At 38.7% G+C, this 16,574-nt stretch overlaps 1 protein-coding gene across 3 annotated transcripts in view; it reads left to right on the top strand.

Annotated features, from left to right (window-relative positions):
* MSR1 (macrophage scavenger receptor 1) overlaps positions 1-16,574 on the top strand; it is a 75,024-nt gene that overhangs the window by 28,080 nt on the left and 30,370 nt on the right. For 2 of the 3 annotated variants that reach the window (XM_067530533.1, XM_067530531.1), the window contains exons 2-5: positions 1,457-1,759; positions 5,996-6,118; positions 9,079-9,189; positions 14,634-15,055. In XM_067530533.1, the coding sequence (XP_067386634.1) occupies positions 6,013-6,118; positions 9,079-9,189; positions 14,634-15,055 (639 nt within the window). In that variant the 5' untranslated portion in view covers positions 1,457-1,759; positions 5,996-6,012. The remainder of the gene's footprint in view (positions 1-1,456; positions 1,760-5,995; positions 6,119-9,078; positions 9,190-14,633; positions 15,056-16,574) is intronic. The other variant, XM_067530532.1, reaches the window with a different exon arrangement.

Genomic DNA, 16,574 nt, shown 5'->3' with positions numbered 1-16,574 from the left:
AAAATGCTGAAATGCTAAGAATGTTTTTAATGTGAAGACTATTGCTTTGCATTGCACTGAGAGCTAAATCTGGCCTGGATAGGTATATCTGGCTTCAGGAGAATAACCCCAGTGCAGAGTATTCTGCACTGATGAAGAACCACAGTGGACATTCCTGTGCAACACACTACCTCTGCTGTAGGGGTAAGGAGTACATCCTCTGTATTGCTGCAATTCCAGACCATAATTTAAACTATTTATGGCCAGTATGACAGCACTAGAGCATTTATGTAGGCTACGTAATTTATGTGTAAGATCTAGCCCCATACAAAGTACTGTAAGGTTTGGGGAAATGCAGAAGAACTTTATGCCACTTTTGCACACACCTTGGGTGTCTGCCTTTTCAAAATGCGCCTGATGCCATGCCTCTGGCCAGACCAAAATCCAGAACTGGGAAGTGGTAAGAGCCTCCCAGGGAGCTCGGGCTGCTGTGAGGAGCCCTGGACTCTACATCTGCCCTGGGCCGGGGGATCAGGAGGCCCAAGAGCAGCCCCTGGCCTGTGTCCCCACCTCTGGTGCGCTCTGCCCAAGGCAGGTGGAGAATCTGGGACTCTGCTCTTACAGCTGCTTGGTTCTATCTTCCGAGCTGACCAGGGACAGGGTCTTAGTGGGAAGAGGAGGAGCAGGGGGTGGGCCTTGTGGTGAGGGAGGTGCTAAGGCCACCTTAGCCCCCCAAACAGAAAGATGTTGGCACCACTCCTGATCCTCGGATAGGCTCAGAGTGGCCCTGCTGGGAATCCAGGACAAATGTTGTTCTGGAGTCATTCAGCCCAGGACCAGGACTTGAAATGTCCGTATGAGGACTGTCCCACTGAATTAGGGATGAGTAGTCTCCATACATACACCCCAGTTTAAGTTTTGAGCTTTTCAGTATACTAGCTGAAGCTCTGGCCCTATGAATATTTCAGAGAGATGAACCAAACTGGCTCTTCAGTTTCCCCTAAATACCTTACTTAACTTTGTATCTTTAGTGTATATATAGCAATATACAGAGAGAGATCACTGTCTACACTTTTTCTTATAAAATTATATTGAACAGTCAAAAACTCAATTTGGTTCTGTCACTGTAATTTCAATCAGAAAGCAGAATCTTTCTGCCTAAAAATCTGATTTTTCCCCCATTCCCAATTTGTAACCCTGCTTTTTGGTAAAGTCATTTCCGAAGCATGATATTTTAAATAACATTATTTCAGGGGAGGACAAAACAATTTGGTACCATCCAAAATGCACTTTAAATGCAAGACTTTGAAATGCTATAATGTACAGGGGTATAGTTTCTTTTTCTTGCTCTTACTGATTACACAGTTATCAGCATGAAAAGTCAACAGAAAGTAGAAAACGGAAATGAAGCTATTTTACTAGATTGGTATTTTAAATATCTTCTTCTTTTCCTTTATGTCGTTTTTCTTGGTGAGAGTTGTGGCAGCAGCATGGAGACGAAGGAGGACCAGTGCTCCCTTTCTTCTGCAACAGGTTCCAGCTCCTCCTGGGGGATTCCCAGGCGTTCCAGGTCAGCCGGGAAATATGATCCCTCCAGCATGTCCTAGGTCGGCCTCTGGGCCTCCTCCCAGTGGGACATGTCCAGTAGCATTGCAAAGGAAGCCTACCAGGCGGCATCATCATTAGGTGCCAAACCACCTCGGCTGACTCCTCTCAAGTCAAAGGAATAGCGGTTCTACTCTGAGGCTCTCCTGCATAGCCGAGCCCTTCACCTTATAAGGTATTTTAGATATAAGAAAGCATAATGGTGTCTTGAATGTTATGTGGTTACTATTGCATATGGTGACTTTCAACAGTGTCCATCAGTGCTAGCTGTTTTCCACTGCTATTCTGCAAACTTTGTCTCCTTGTCTGTGTATGATCTCAACTCCAACAATAAAAGTATCACATATCTAGTAGTGTCGTCAAGGGTAATTTTGGCTGAACTGAGTTTACCCACATCTCACTTAGGGAATATGGAGTTTAGTTTATGTTAGATTACTCACATTTTTTACTACCTAACTGTGTATTTCCTAAATTTATGTGCTTCCTCTCAAAAACAGTTTTGTCCATTTCCATTGTGGAAAATAATACAATAAATTAATAACAAATCCTCTAAAAACACAAATAATAATGCTTTATGTATGGAAAAAGGCAACACCCAGATTATCAAATGCATTAACTGTATAATACTTGCTAAATGAATAGAGAGATCACTTCTGAACTTAGGTCTGAGTCTATGAAACCATAATTAACACATTCATCATGGCATTCCTGTGTGGGTTTTTTTTTTTTTTTTTTTTTATTAATTGGCTGACTCTTATTTTCAGTGGATTTCGTTCAGACTGATGTCAATGATTACTGAAGAACAACCGTGCAGGATTCCACAATCTATCTTGTTGCTAGTCAGTTACTGTGACATTACTTAGACAGTGCGGTCTTTGACCATGACACCATGACTAGAGCTTCTAGGCACTACAGTCATAAAAAACATAATAGCAATAACTATATAGTAAACACATAGAACCCTATGAGCAAAGATTTTGGCACATGCATATCTTTAAAAATGTGAATTTTACCACTGAAAACAAATTCTAATCAAGTTAAACACATGCCTAAGTGTGTGCAGGATCAAGACCATCACCTCCACAATAATTGGGGGGAAGGGGGATAAATAATATATGAAACAAATATATTTGAACAGTTTGTTCAAATAACTTCTGGCAAATTACTTATTAAAAATTGTATGCTCAGAGTTGAAGTTCCCAAGGTGTATTCTCATGCTGATACACAGGGAAATATCCACATAAGGATCAACCTATTAATATTATCTTCAAGTATCTGAATAAATATTGCTGCTGCATCAGCTTTTAAAACTCTGGTCATAAGAGAGAATTTCCTTTCCTTTCCTTAATAAGAGGATGCAAAAGTATTATGCAACTACAGTTTTCAGGTTTTGCTGGAAAGAAAGAGGCTGCATAAATCAATTCTTCTTCCATTGGCACTACAGGTAAAAACATCTTTTAATTATTGCTCCCAATTTTGTCCTTTTTTTACTGAGAAAGAAAAAAGAATTTTTAAAAAAATTAACTTGATTTGGTTGTTTTGAAAGTCCTCAGAATATATTTCTCCCCTCAAAATTGTAATGCATATGTATTACAGCTCAGCTTCTTCTTCAGCTAATAGAAAAATGTTATATATGATGTAGGATTCAAGGGAAGTTAAATATCCAGTAAGATCAGCAAAGAAAGGCACAGTATTCTACCTTATAATAAGTCTTGACAGTCTCCATTAGTTATGTGGAAGTGTATTCATCCTTAGCAGAATATTTAACTTTGTATTTTAATAATATTTTAAAATGAATAAATTGTGGCATGCTGGGTAGATTGCCAAGGATTCTTATTGTAATGTATCAAAGTACTGGAATGTAGATCAAACATTTCTAGATATTTTTAACTATATACTATAGTTCCCTTTTAAAAGTCAGCATTACTAATTGTTGTTATTTTATTCGTATTTGTTAAGCAGCATCCAATTACCTCAGAGTGGCATCTCAAATACCACAGCTTCCTCCTCTACTTAGAATAGGAAATAAATGTGTGCTAAATGTTGGCAAATGTTAACTTTTAATAGTAACCTCTGTGCATGTTGTTGCATTGTTAGTGTGGGGAAAAGCAGAGTGAGTGTGGGAGATGCACATACAGCTTTATAGGATATGAAATGTCTATTTTTAACTTAGGATAGTAAAACAAAAATGGAAATTTCTTTCATCCATGCAGATGGGATATATATGTATATTTTATCCACTTCACAAAGGACACTAACAAGTAACTCAGACCTGTATACCTATAACTAGCATAGTAAATCTTTAATGAAATTCTTTACAATTTCCTCCACTAAAACATCAGCAAATTGCTTTAAAAAAATCAGAATTTTTGTGGATAATCAACAAGCAAACTATTAAATATTGTAGTCTGTATTTTTAGTAACCCGAGCTCAAAATTTACAATACTCATAGTTCCTCAAAACTTTCCCTTCCATCTATGCCCTTATCACGGTTCTCACTGATATCCAGCCTTCCTCACCCCCAAAATATAAATAAATAAAAGATTAAGTCTACTCCTCCCACTACCTTTCCTTCCAGAAAAAACACGTATCAGCAATTTTTCAAGTGAACTTTTACACTGAAGTCAGATATCAGTGATTCTTTTTATTCTTGAAGAAACTGGAAAGCCTTTCTAAAGGATTAGCTTATTCCAAAACAAGTTAAACTCTAATTTAAACAATGTTTTTCTAAGGTGTTTAATTCTTTTAATCTCATTTGCTTTTGGGCTCCTATTCAGACACTGATTGTACTGTTGATATGCTTCACTTTTGCGGGGAGTGGGCTTTTAATAGATTATACATGATCAGCAGACATTTAAGTTCTGTATTGTAATTGAAAATTCCTTACCCAGTCGGATGTGGTAGCAAAGAAGACAAGTAATCTTAGTTGATACCTATGTTATTTGATTTATTTTGTATCCAGTTGTAGTATTTAATTTGATCAATTCAGGATTAAATTTAGAAAGGGAAAATGTAATGCAATTGAATTACTGCAGGAGCTAAGAAAATAAACTCGTGTGGTTTCATTTTAATATTTCTGAGCAGTTTGTCATTTGAGCACTGACTTCTCAATAATGCACTGCAGTTTTAAGATATCAGCAATATTTCTCTGATAAATAAAGAAGTTCAGTACATATTAAAATACAACTACCTAGGTCCAGCACATGCAATTCTTTAACCCCTCTTTAACCTCTCTTTCTCCAAGGATCATCAATATAATTAAATTTCAGTGTCTCAAAAGCAGAAATGACATTTTCTGGTCCCCATAACAGCTCTCTGGGCACTGGCATGTCTGAATGCCAGGAGATATTCTGTTGTTGTACTAATGTCCTGTGATGACCTTGATTACATTCTATTTACTGTAGATCAAAATTGAAAACGACTTGTGGTCTCATCAGTGTTCCTAACTGATGCTTGTCCAAATTGCAGAACCACCATTATGCAACTGGGCATAGTTACTAACCTTTTTTTAAAAAGACATACTTTGGTAAGATTTTAAGAGGTTTGTATAAATTCATGACCACTAACAATAGTAGCTGCACAAGGAGAAGGGAGGTGTGTGATCCAATATCCTGTTTCAGGGCATACGATGTTTGCTTCCAAATGCCAGGAGGGAACTTCCCCCATTGTACAAAATTTCACAGCTGCCCAGGGCCATTAGGGTAGGATTGAAAAAGAAGGTTCACTTTCCTCTGAAGCCTCAAGTACTAACCATTACCAAAAACAGGAGGCTGGATTAGATGGAATGATAGTTCCAATCAGGTATGACAAATCTTGTCATCTTAAACACACATTTTTAATTCTTGGGGGTAATTTTTTTTTATTGCATGCTGATGTGTATGTGTTGGTGTGTGGGAGGGTTGGCCTTCATTCAGACTTCTGTTGATACACTCTGGTCATAAATCTGGTCTCATTTACACCAATGTAAATGTGATTCCCATGATTTCAGTTAAGTTACTCTTGAAGAGTTTGTGTAGTTGATAGAGTACTGGGCTGAAACTCTGGGAGCTGGTTTCTATTCTTGGCTTTGCCACTGGTCTTCTGGGTGACCTTGTGCAAGTCACATCACCACTCTGTGCCTCAGTTGTCTCTTCTGTAAAATAGGAATAATGGTAGTGTCCTGTTTTGTAAAATACTTTGAGACCTAAAGGTTTGATCTGCAGAGGAGAATAACCTATAAAATTCTGTTAGAAGAAGAAGAGAAACTATCATTTTGGGGGTATGTTCTCATTGAGTTAGAGAGTGAGAATTCAGTGGAACTAAAGTACGTGCATAAGTGCTTTCCCGAATTGGGGCCTTTATGCTTGATTAAGCTTTTATTTTTGAAGAAATATTTAATTAAAAGATTTCAAATATGTATGCATTGTTTTAGCCTTTGAAATTCAAAATATGGCAAGTTGTGAGGAAGATCATTCAGATGCACTTTTCTGTACAGACCAGCATTCTGATTGCGTCTCGTTTAATACCCTGACTGAGAAAACATTGCTTCCACTACGTAAGTACTTCCCATGAATGGGATGACTCCCTGCTAATTCCTACATCATCAGAGAATGACATTTATTATTTAAAATTTTCAGGAGAAAATGATGCACTTCTTCCTAGATTATTTTTCTGTAGAAAGGATACATAATTTATTTTATATTGCCTATGTTACTCACTTAGGACGAAATTCATCTGCACCTTTTAAGCCCTGCATAAATACTGTTTAGACATCTGCCTATTGTGGCCTGCACAGGGATGCTCTTACAAATCCAGTGGGCTAAGACTACACACAACTGGCAAGGAGGGATTGAAATAATTATTCCAGCCCCAAAGCTTCCAGGAGTCAGTCTTGTTCATGGCACAATTTAGATCAGCCCTTTCCCTGTGGGTGCTCTATATTATTTCCCTTCTCTGTGGCCCCACTAAGTCTGTTCCATAGCAGGGTATGTTGGAGTCCAGCATGTATTGGGCAGGCCTCCTACCCCATCATTGGAGCCAGGAATAGGTGTCTCAGCTCTAAGACAGCCATGTAATTTTCCATGATGGGGGAATTCTCAGCTGCTCACTTAAAAAGGCTTTATGGCTTGTTTGGACTGTCGGCAAAGTCAGAATCTGAAATCTGGTCCTGCACATCAAAATATTTAGGAAAGGCCTTTATATTTAGATGCTAAAACATTGGAGGTACATGAATCCCTGAAAACTAGATTGGCATGTGTCTCTTACACCAATTCCTAAAATTAGGGACGCATACATTATTTTCTTTCAAACAGCAACAATTATTCCAAAAGGCTTTTCCAATGCAATATCCAACTGTGAAATAACAAAAACTGAAACCCTATTAATTTGCCTCTTGTAATTCAATCACTGTAATATAAATTGTAAATATAAATATCCTTGATGGATTTCATGAAGAGAATTATAGTGCCAGAGATTTGATATGGCAGAGTTGAAAAAATGAAAGCAATGTTAAACTTGATAACCAGCCATAAATTTACTTTTAATCTCCTTTTAGCTGGTGGCTTTGGACTGAAAACACATCCTTACTAAAACTTTAATTAATCATACTTCCTTACTCCTTCAGTCCATTGCAATTGCATTTAATACTTAGGGCATGTCTACACTAAAAATTTAAGTCGACCTATGTTAGGTTCATTTCCACACAGCCCTTCTTCTGTGGTTGGAGTGCTTCCTCTGCCTTAAGAGAGGCAGTGTGGGGTGCTGAGAGCCTGGGATCTCAGTTCTGCTTTCAGTTCCCTGCCGGGAGCTAGGGTGCTGCCCTGAGGCTCCTGGTTTCCTGTTCCTTGCTGCCTCAAGATTCTCTGCTGGGAGCACTGCTCCCTCCCACCGGGCTCTCAGCTCCCTGCTCCCCGCCGGGAGCATACTTGCCTAGCAGGAGTTGAGACTGGGAAGTGGGGAGCCTTGGGGAAATAAGAAGCCGGGAACCTTGGGGGGCAGCCCAGCTGGGAGCGGGGAATCTAGGCAGCCCCCAGGCTCCCATTGAGGAGCGGGGAGCCAGGAGCCTTGGGGCAGCCGGGCTTCCAGCAGAGAATGGGGAGCTGAGAGTCTGAGGGGCAGCCAGGCTGAGAGCAGGCAGCCGGGAACGTGAGTAACAGCCCAGCTCTGAGTGGGGGAGCCCAGCTGGTGCAGCCCAGCTTGTAGTGGGAAGCAGCCTAATGGGGAACAGGGATCTTGGGGAAAGCTGGGCTCTAGATGAACCCTCCCCACTGCCTGCCCACTTGGCTTTCTTGTCAATTTCACAGCTCTAGCATGGAGTCATGAAATTGACAAGAATGACAGCCAGCTGTTGATGTAAATAACTTGCAGTGTCCATGTGGACACTGTGTTGCCCTAACTACATCGACATAGACCCTACGCCTCTCCTGGAGGTGGAGTTATGATGTCAGTGCAGTAGGGGACTTACACAGGTGGGAACAAGGCTGTAGTTTGTACACTGACATAATTAGGTTGACATAAGCTGCTTTACACTGTAGTGTGTAGACCAAGCCTTAGGGTCGATTAAAACTGGGAAATAAATGAGGGCTATTAACATATCTCTCCTTTAAATACTTCTGCTTTTCTATTTGAAAAGAAATACTGCTTCAGCTAATAGTGTCACAGAATGTTACCAGCTTTCTTAAAGTAATTTCAGCATCCCAGATTACGCTCCAGCCCACAGGAAAAACCCATAAGGAGGGGCTTTTGCTGAGGAAATTGTCATGATGATCCCCTCACTAACTTCTCTCAATTCTTCCATCAGGGGAAGAAGTTTATCTCCCTGTGGAATACATCAGCCCCCCAAACCAGGCAGACCTGGAGGGTGGATATCTGCATGAGCCCAGGTTTATCTACCTGGGGGCCATTTGCCTCTGTACTAGCGCAGACCTCTAGTGTTATCCCTCAGTCCTCCCAGAGAGTGCCCTGGATGTAGCCTATTTCTGGGCCATTTTTCCCCAGAGGGGAAAGAGAATACAGCACTAGGCTGTATTATATGTGCTTCCTAATGTCAATTAATCGGGAAACAGCGATGGCACTTTAACATCAAGAGCTGGGGGTAAGGGAGACGAGCATGGGAAGGCGAGATCTCAGAGGGAAACGGTGCAGTCAGAAGAGTGCTTGATCTAGTAGGCATCCCCATGGAGAACCAGAGAGCAAATCTACCTTTCTTAGTGATACTGGTGGCTGCCAGTCTGACTGAGAAAATTATGATTTTTTATTCAAATCAATGATGCTTATCAAATGTAAAATATGTTTCCTGAATTATGTTTATTATTTAATTAATAGCCTATGATTTTTTTTAAAGTTTCTCTTAGGGGGTTCAATAATTGCTTAATATCAAGAAAAATTATAGTGTAATATTATATATTCTGGGCTTCTTCTGTAGTCATTAGTTATGCAAAATTTCCATTATTTTCAATGGGAATCTTGCCTGAGAAGGGTTACAGGATTGAGCCCTCTATGTCTAATTCTTTTCAGGTCCACAAAAGGTCACTGATATTCAAGGAAAACTGAAATTGTTTATGGTTGCCCTCAGTGTTCTCTATCTGCTTGTGTTTGCCGTTGTCATTGTAATCATCGGGCTGGCAGGTAAACATTTTCAATTATTATACCAAAGGAAACAAAGAAGAATGGATAATCTTAAACAATAGATTTAGTAAAGCATGATTATAGCTGGAATTATGTTTACATCAGTGAAGCGCTAAAGTATGACTTCGGATTTGAATGCACAGTCTACACTAGGGTCAAATTTAATGTAGTGATGCTTAGTGCGCTTGTATTATCTGAGCCCCAGCAGTTGTGTCCATCCACCTATATTTGTCACTGCTCCAGAAAAACCATGCTGCCTTCTTTGTGCACTAGGCTAGATACACTGGCTCATGTTTGCTTTTCTGTCCCTCCCTTGAGAACCAACCTTCATTTCCCTTGGGAGCACCGTTTAGTCATTCTTTTCAATGAACAATCCAAAACTAATTTAATCTAGAAACAAGATGCAAGATTTTAGCAGCAAAGTTAATTAACCATTGACACAACTTACATAAGGAAGCTGTAAATTCATCATCACTTGGAGACTTGAAATGGAATCTGGATGTCTTTCTTAAAGACACAAATTCTACCACAAGTTATTGGGCTTGACAGTTTTCACATATGTAGCTAAATAAATAAATAAATAAATTTCCCTCCACTGCAGAAATTACTGGACAAGATTCTATGATCTGTGCTATGCAGCAAGTCTGACTAGATGATCAGTTTGTCCCTTCAGGCTTTGAAAAGTGCTAATCTCCACCTGACAGAAAACTGTCAGTTCTGAGCCCTCTGATGGTTCATGAACATTGTTATAAAGTACAATATTAATGTCCTGCTGCTGCATAGAATTCCACGCTTGTGGGTGGTCAGTTGTGCCAACACAGACCCATTGATTTCCATGGAGGCTCCACACGAGTGAAGGATCCACCCACATAGAGCTCCTTACAGAACTGGGGCATTATTTCTGAGAGTAAAAAAACACTCCTCCATGTAAGCTTAAAAGCAATTAAATTCTTTCCTTAACGGAGCTGGCATATGTTAAAATAATGTCTTTTTCTCAGTGACATACTTCCCAAATTTTACAATGCTATTTTACTCTCTCCTTCAGAAAGATTTTTTATTGCTGAATAAACATATCCCTTGTATATGTTTCAAGCAACTGGCTTTTTGTATTGCTTATAAAACTAAGTGACATCTTCCTGAACACATTCCATTAATTTGTAAACAACTGAACTCCTTTGTGTAATAATTGGGCACCTGATCTAAAGACCATTGACGTTAATAGAAAGAATCCATTGACTCTGGATCAAGCCCTGAAAAAAACAGTCACAATAAATATATCATTTAAGAATTACAAATAAAGATACTGAAAGATTAACAGTGTATGGGTTGGACAGACCTGTGAAAAGCACAATAAAATATGAATGGAAAGTCAAAATTGTGATTATGGAAAAGATAGCATTTATTGACTTTTGTGGCAAGAAAGATGGGCATATTCTTTAATCAATACTGACAGATTAAGTAAGGTTGCATACTGTACATCTTAATTAAACCCTGAGTACAGAGAAGCATTCAAATGTGCTTTGCTCCAAAATAAAAAAAACCACCTCTTTTATGATACCCATTTCTTTTTATGCCACACTTTAAAAATTTTTTACCGTTATGACCAATATAATTTCTTTTTACCAATTAAAATGGGACTTTCTGAGAACTGACAAGAACAGAAAAATTATCTAGAGTCCAGATCTGCATTGCATTTTGTTCCCCATATATAGAATGGTCCAACTCAGAGACAGCGGGAAAGCTCATATGAAAGTACTTTGCTCTCTCTGTCCCATGAGAAATCCAGGGAGGCGTATTGGCAGATCAGCCACAGATAGACTAGCTTATATCAAGAGTGATGTTGTCCCTTTGGGGACTGTGTCCCACAGGGAAGCATGAAAGCTGGAGGAACCCAGAGCAACCTACTATGAGGCACTACAATGGCTTAGGTGGGTACAGAGGCAAATGTCAACCTGACTCTAAACAAAATGATTTTTCAAATGCAATATTAGTCCAAAAAAATCAATCTTTTCTCTCAGAAAATTGGACAAAATCCACTATTTTCCAGTGGGAAAATAGTTACTTCTAAATTTTTCAACCAGCCCTAATTGTCATGATGAAACATGATTCAGTGTCACCAAGAGATGATTGAAAAATCATTTTAAAAAATTCAAACAATTCGGGGACCAGAAGGGAGACATGGTGTGTTGAATTTTCTCCAGAAAACTTGTTAAAAAAATCAAAATTTGAAAAATATCAAACAACTGCAGTCATGTAGTGATGCAATCTTACAAGGAAACTATTGCCAAATCAGGTCAGGGGGCTGCAGTATGTTTCCTTTGAGGCTCTCTGGAACTCCATTGTATGCCATACCTCCTCTTTCTTTTTTCTTCCCCCTCTCCCACTTCTCCCATCACCCTGGATCCTCAGAAAGCTACAGCAATAGTGGCTTCAGTCCATTTACTCAATAATCCTCTGAAGCCTTGAATGTATCATGGGGAGAGCTTCAGTCTTCCTGCCTGAGACCTTGCAGAGTGAGAAGAGCTCTCTGATCAGGTTTCTGCTCTCCACAAGTGTCACATTTGGGATTATAAATGTTGCTCTAGGACTACAGGCTGAGTATCTTCACTCTTCAGAGCCCCACTCCTCATAGCCTGAAGAGTGAAAGAGGAAGAATCAAACCCAATTTGCTGGATGGCAGCACAGAGCACTAACCACTTACCCGGGGCACTTTTCTCATATTGTTTGGAAATTTACAATATGTGTTTCAATACAGATTTGAGAGAAATCACTTTAACAACTGCTACAACCTACAATAACAGTTTTCATACATATGTTTACAGTCAAGCTTCTTTCTCAGCTGGGCTAATGTGCCTGGAGAGAGAGTCACAAGAGTGGAACTGAAAACATATATTTCACAAAAAATATTTTAATAACCCTACAGCCATTTAGGCAGTTGTTGTAAGCACTATTTACTTTATATCCAAGTAGGCTGTTATTTCTTGATTCATGTACGATCACACAGACTCATTAAGCTAGATTAACCCGTGGTGTAACTCCACTGAGGTCAGTGAAGGTACACCAGGTATACATTTGGCTGAACCTGTTTGCAGTGCTTCGATGGAGTGCCTGGAATGAACCACTGAGAATCAGGGATTTCTTTGCAGTCCTATTCAATGAAATGAAAGCAACGTTTTCAGGAAAAAAAGATTTTAAAAGAAACACAAAGGGAATGGTAGCAAACAAACTACTTTTAATGCTGACATTGATTGATCAGAAAATGTTTCATTTCATGTAAACTACAAACACTGAGTATTAAGGCTGACACATTTTTAAAAATCGGTGAATTTATTTTCTGTTCACATTAGCAGCCATTTCACCAACAATAGAGAACCCACTGTGTCTGCCTGGTATGAATAATAAGCATTGTCAGTCTGTCTGCATCTACAATTAAGTTGTGCAACTTGTCTTCAAATAAATAGAGGCTGAAAATCAGCCTGCCCCTGTATATCTCTTCAGAATTATTCTGAGAATTAGAGAGATGACACAGAATACATGGAAGATTTAACTCTACCCCATCATGCATCACATAAGGCACTTAACCCGTGTGGCTATTAATTTACTCACCCACAAGCTTACCAGTGACGGTAAAAAACAAAACAAAACGGATCTTAGAAGTGCACAGTGGTAAGCAGCTGTGCACATCTCAGAAACAACATCACAACAGACATTAATTGGCTCCCCAGTTGGCAGTCTTATCCAGAGACTAAATGGACTTAAAGAATAAAGTAGTCTTTCACTGACAGAAGTGGTCTCTCTAGACCATCATAGAGAAAACTGGTGTGCAGTACAGGTAAATTTGTATGCTTCTGCCCAGGCTGTATAGGTTCTTTGAATAAATAAAAGACTTCATATCCCAGGCTGTTAATTCAGCATCTTTCAAAAGCACTAAACTCACCAAATAAAGAGTCATTATCAATGTCTGCTTCAAAACATATGTCAGATTTGAAAAGCAAAATGTGCATTCAGTAGAGAAGAGCTCCTTTTCAGGACTCAAGCACAAGAGCTATGTGTTTATTACGTCTATTCTTGATATTTTTCAAGCACCCTCATTGTGCTAGCCACTTCACAGAAACAAGTAGAGACCTGGAGGAAATCCTGGTCCCATTGAAATCAGTGGGAGTGTTGTCATATTTTTATCCATGGCCTCTACCCCCAGGGCTTCAGGGCAAAATTTTAAAACTTGGGTACTTAATGTTAGCCACCTAAATAAAAGCAACCTGATTTTCCAGTGAGCAGTTCTCATAATTTCATAGATTTTAAGGCCAGAAAGGATCATTAGATCATCAGGTCCCATCCCTTGTATTTATAAACCATAGAATTTAATCCAGTTACTCTTGTATTGAATGCAGTAACTTCAGTCTGACTAAAGCATATCTTCCAGAAAAGCATCCAGTCTTGGTTTCTTCATCTTTTGATATCTTCAAATCACCACTTCCCTTAGTAGTTTCTTCTATTGATTAATCACCCTCCCTGTTAAAGACTTGTTTGAACATCCCAGGTGCGTGTCCTAACTACCAGACTGTAAAGTATTTCTCTCTCTCAGTCCCTCCTGTTGTAGCTGTTCCTCTTTGTATAATGAGTAAATATTAATTGGACCAGACAGAGAGACTGACTCTCTAGCCTCATAGTAAGGGCAAAACAGAGACTTGACTCTGGGTCTCCCTCTGACTGCCTTAACCATCAGGCTTTTGGCTATTCTGGGGTGTGTCTTCATTTAAAAAAAAAAATCTTCAAGTATTTTCAAAAGATCTTGGTTTTGTTCCACTGCACAATGAAAACAAAATTTAAAACCTCAAAATTCCTCCCGACCCTTACTCACTTGCAGTTCCTTCACTGGGAAGTGAGAGTTCTCAGACCCTCTGAAAATCAGGCCATTTTATTTAGGTTCCTAGGCACACAAATTGGAAAAATATCAGTTTTACACCTTAATCCTCCAAGGAGCTCCATGTTGGCAGAACCCTGCGTCCACATGACCCTGCAGCCATTGACTTCAATAGGCTTTGTACGTGTACAGATGTCCATCTATGTGTAGGTCCTTGCAAGATGAAGGCTTCAGAACAAATATAAAAAAATAAATTAGAGTCACTGATGAGCAAAAAGAGAGCGGGAGGGGGAAGGACAAGGATAACAATAAGGTCACACTCAGAAAGGAATGTATACATCTTGGTGGTTCTCTTACATTAGAGTGTATTTTAATTTTTTTTTCTTCCTACAAGACATGGGAACAAGGTTATTTTAACACATAACATGAGGAATGCCAAGGCCCTGGAGAACTTGTTTAAGAACAAATTATATAATGTTGATATTTAATCTATTGATTTCATTATCTCAGTACCCTGCATGATTAAATAAGTGAAAAACCTAACAATAACAGTTTTATTTTCATTTGGAACTTTATTTAGCTCACATATCAGAGATGGAAAAGGGCCTGAAGAATGACACTAATCTAGTTAGTGAGAATAACATACAACAGCACTTCATTGGAGATTCTCCTGGCAAAGCAAGAAAAGGAAAAGAAGAGAGAGAAATCATCGTAGCTCACACTGAAGCTTTAAATCAATTTGCCAAAGACATTTCAGAGCTGAAAACCAACCTTCACCAAAAGTCAGAGCATTTCCGAAATTTAAGCACAGTAACTGAACAAAAGCTCTGTGAGATTGGCCTTCATATTAACACCTCAGCCTTAGCAATGCAAGTCCTTTGGAGGTTGATAGAAGATATTCAGACCTCATTCAGGTTTCTGAATTTGACGCTAGCTGATGTTCAGTCTGCTGCGGAAGACAAGAACGAAGTATACACAGGAGTGTTTCTTAAACAGCAAGAGGTAGGAAGCTACTCTGATTTTATCACAAGATTTAAGGCATTGATAGCATCCCCCATCCACTGGCAAAAGAAAAAGTAACAGCTTTGGTTTGTAGAGGGTCAGACTGTTATTCTTATGACTAATTTTGGAATACATTTCCAGAATGGCAGAGAGAACAGTTTTTCTTTATGCAAGTGCAATTTGTACCTACAAAATTCACTCCCATATTTTTGCATCAGGAAAATAAACTACATATGCAAATCAGACTACCTAGGCTTCTACCTACCTATGTGATTTGCATCTGACCATGAGATAATTAGTAGTGCAATCATCCTAATCATCCACAAAAGAAAGGCTGCCCTTTTGAAAAATTTCCCTGTCTAAAAGAGTTCATGTTGGGGGTCATGTTTAATATTTTATTCATTTTCCTACATCCCAATGGGACTTAGGCTTTAAAAATCCTGCTAGACACCTATCTGCATCTTTAGGGGCATAAATACCTTTGAAAATCTGGCCCCTTGAGGAGCTTAAATCTCATTGAAAGTCAACGGGGCTTGGCCTTCTAAATGCCTAAAGCACTTTTGAAAATGAGACTAAGGCTCCCAAGTAGATCTTTGCAAATAACAGATTTTTTAAAAATACATTTTGGGTTCAACCAAAAAATACGAAATACATTTTGGTTGAACAAAAATACATTTTGGGTTCAACCAAAATGAAAATGAACCAAAATGAAACTGTTTGTTTATTAATATTTTTGGCAAACTCAAAAGTTGAAAAAAAAATTCATTCGGGGGCAAACAAACCATTTTGTTTGACCTGAAATGAAGCATCTTGATGCTTTTTCAAGCTTTTGAAAAGCTTTAAAAATAAAATTGAATGAAATTTCACAATGAGAAGTCATTTCAAATAAAAAATCAAAACATTTTGTTTAAAAAATGTCAGAACAAGACATAGTTTTTTCAGAATTTTTGTTTGTTTTTTTTCAACTGAGACAATTTAGTGAAATTAACTTGAATTCACTAAATGTTTCACTCAATTCAAATCTGCATGTTTCAGATGCAAAAATTACTGGCCAAAAAATTTCACCCAATTCTACTTACAAGTTACTTAGGCATTTTGGAGAAAAATTACCAAAAGACTTTGACTAGTGACTACAGTTCTGTAAGCTACTCAATATAATAAATGATCAAACATTGACCATTTCTTTTAGACAAATGTAATGTATCCTTTTTTCTGCAGCAAGTTTTCTAGCATAACCATGTAGGTATGGTAGCTGTTTTTAGCGAAGTGTTAAAAACCTAGGGTCAGATTCTAAATTACATCCTTTGTGTAGTCATTCACATCTGTGCAAAATGAGTGCAAAATGCTGCAAAATTAGAATGGTAACACTTCACACCTGCTTTATGCTTCTGAGTCAAAGTCCTCAGCTGTGGCCAAGATACATTCAGTGCAACTGAACAGTGGGTGGAGCTTTAAACCAGTTTTACATTCCTTCTACTCAGGAGCTTCTCAGGAGAATGAGCTGATCCCTAACATAATT

The sequence above is a fragment of the Emydura macquarii genome, unplaced genomic scaffold, assembly GCF_026122565.2.
Source record: "Emydura macquarii macquarii isolate MOO-44397 ecotype Brisbane River unplaced genomic scaffold, CSIRO-AGI_Emac_v2 contig_3108, whole genome shotgun sequence".
In the NCBI taxonomy this organism is placed as follows: Eukaryota; Metazoa; Chordata; order Testudines; family Chelidae; genus Emydura; species Emydura macquarii.
The sequence above is the reverse complement of the archived record's forward strand: the minus strand, read 5'-3'. Positions and strand labels throughout refer to the sequence as shown.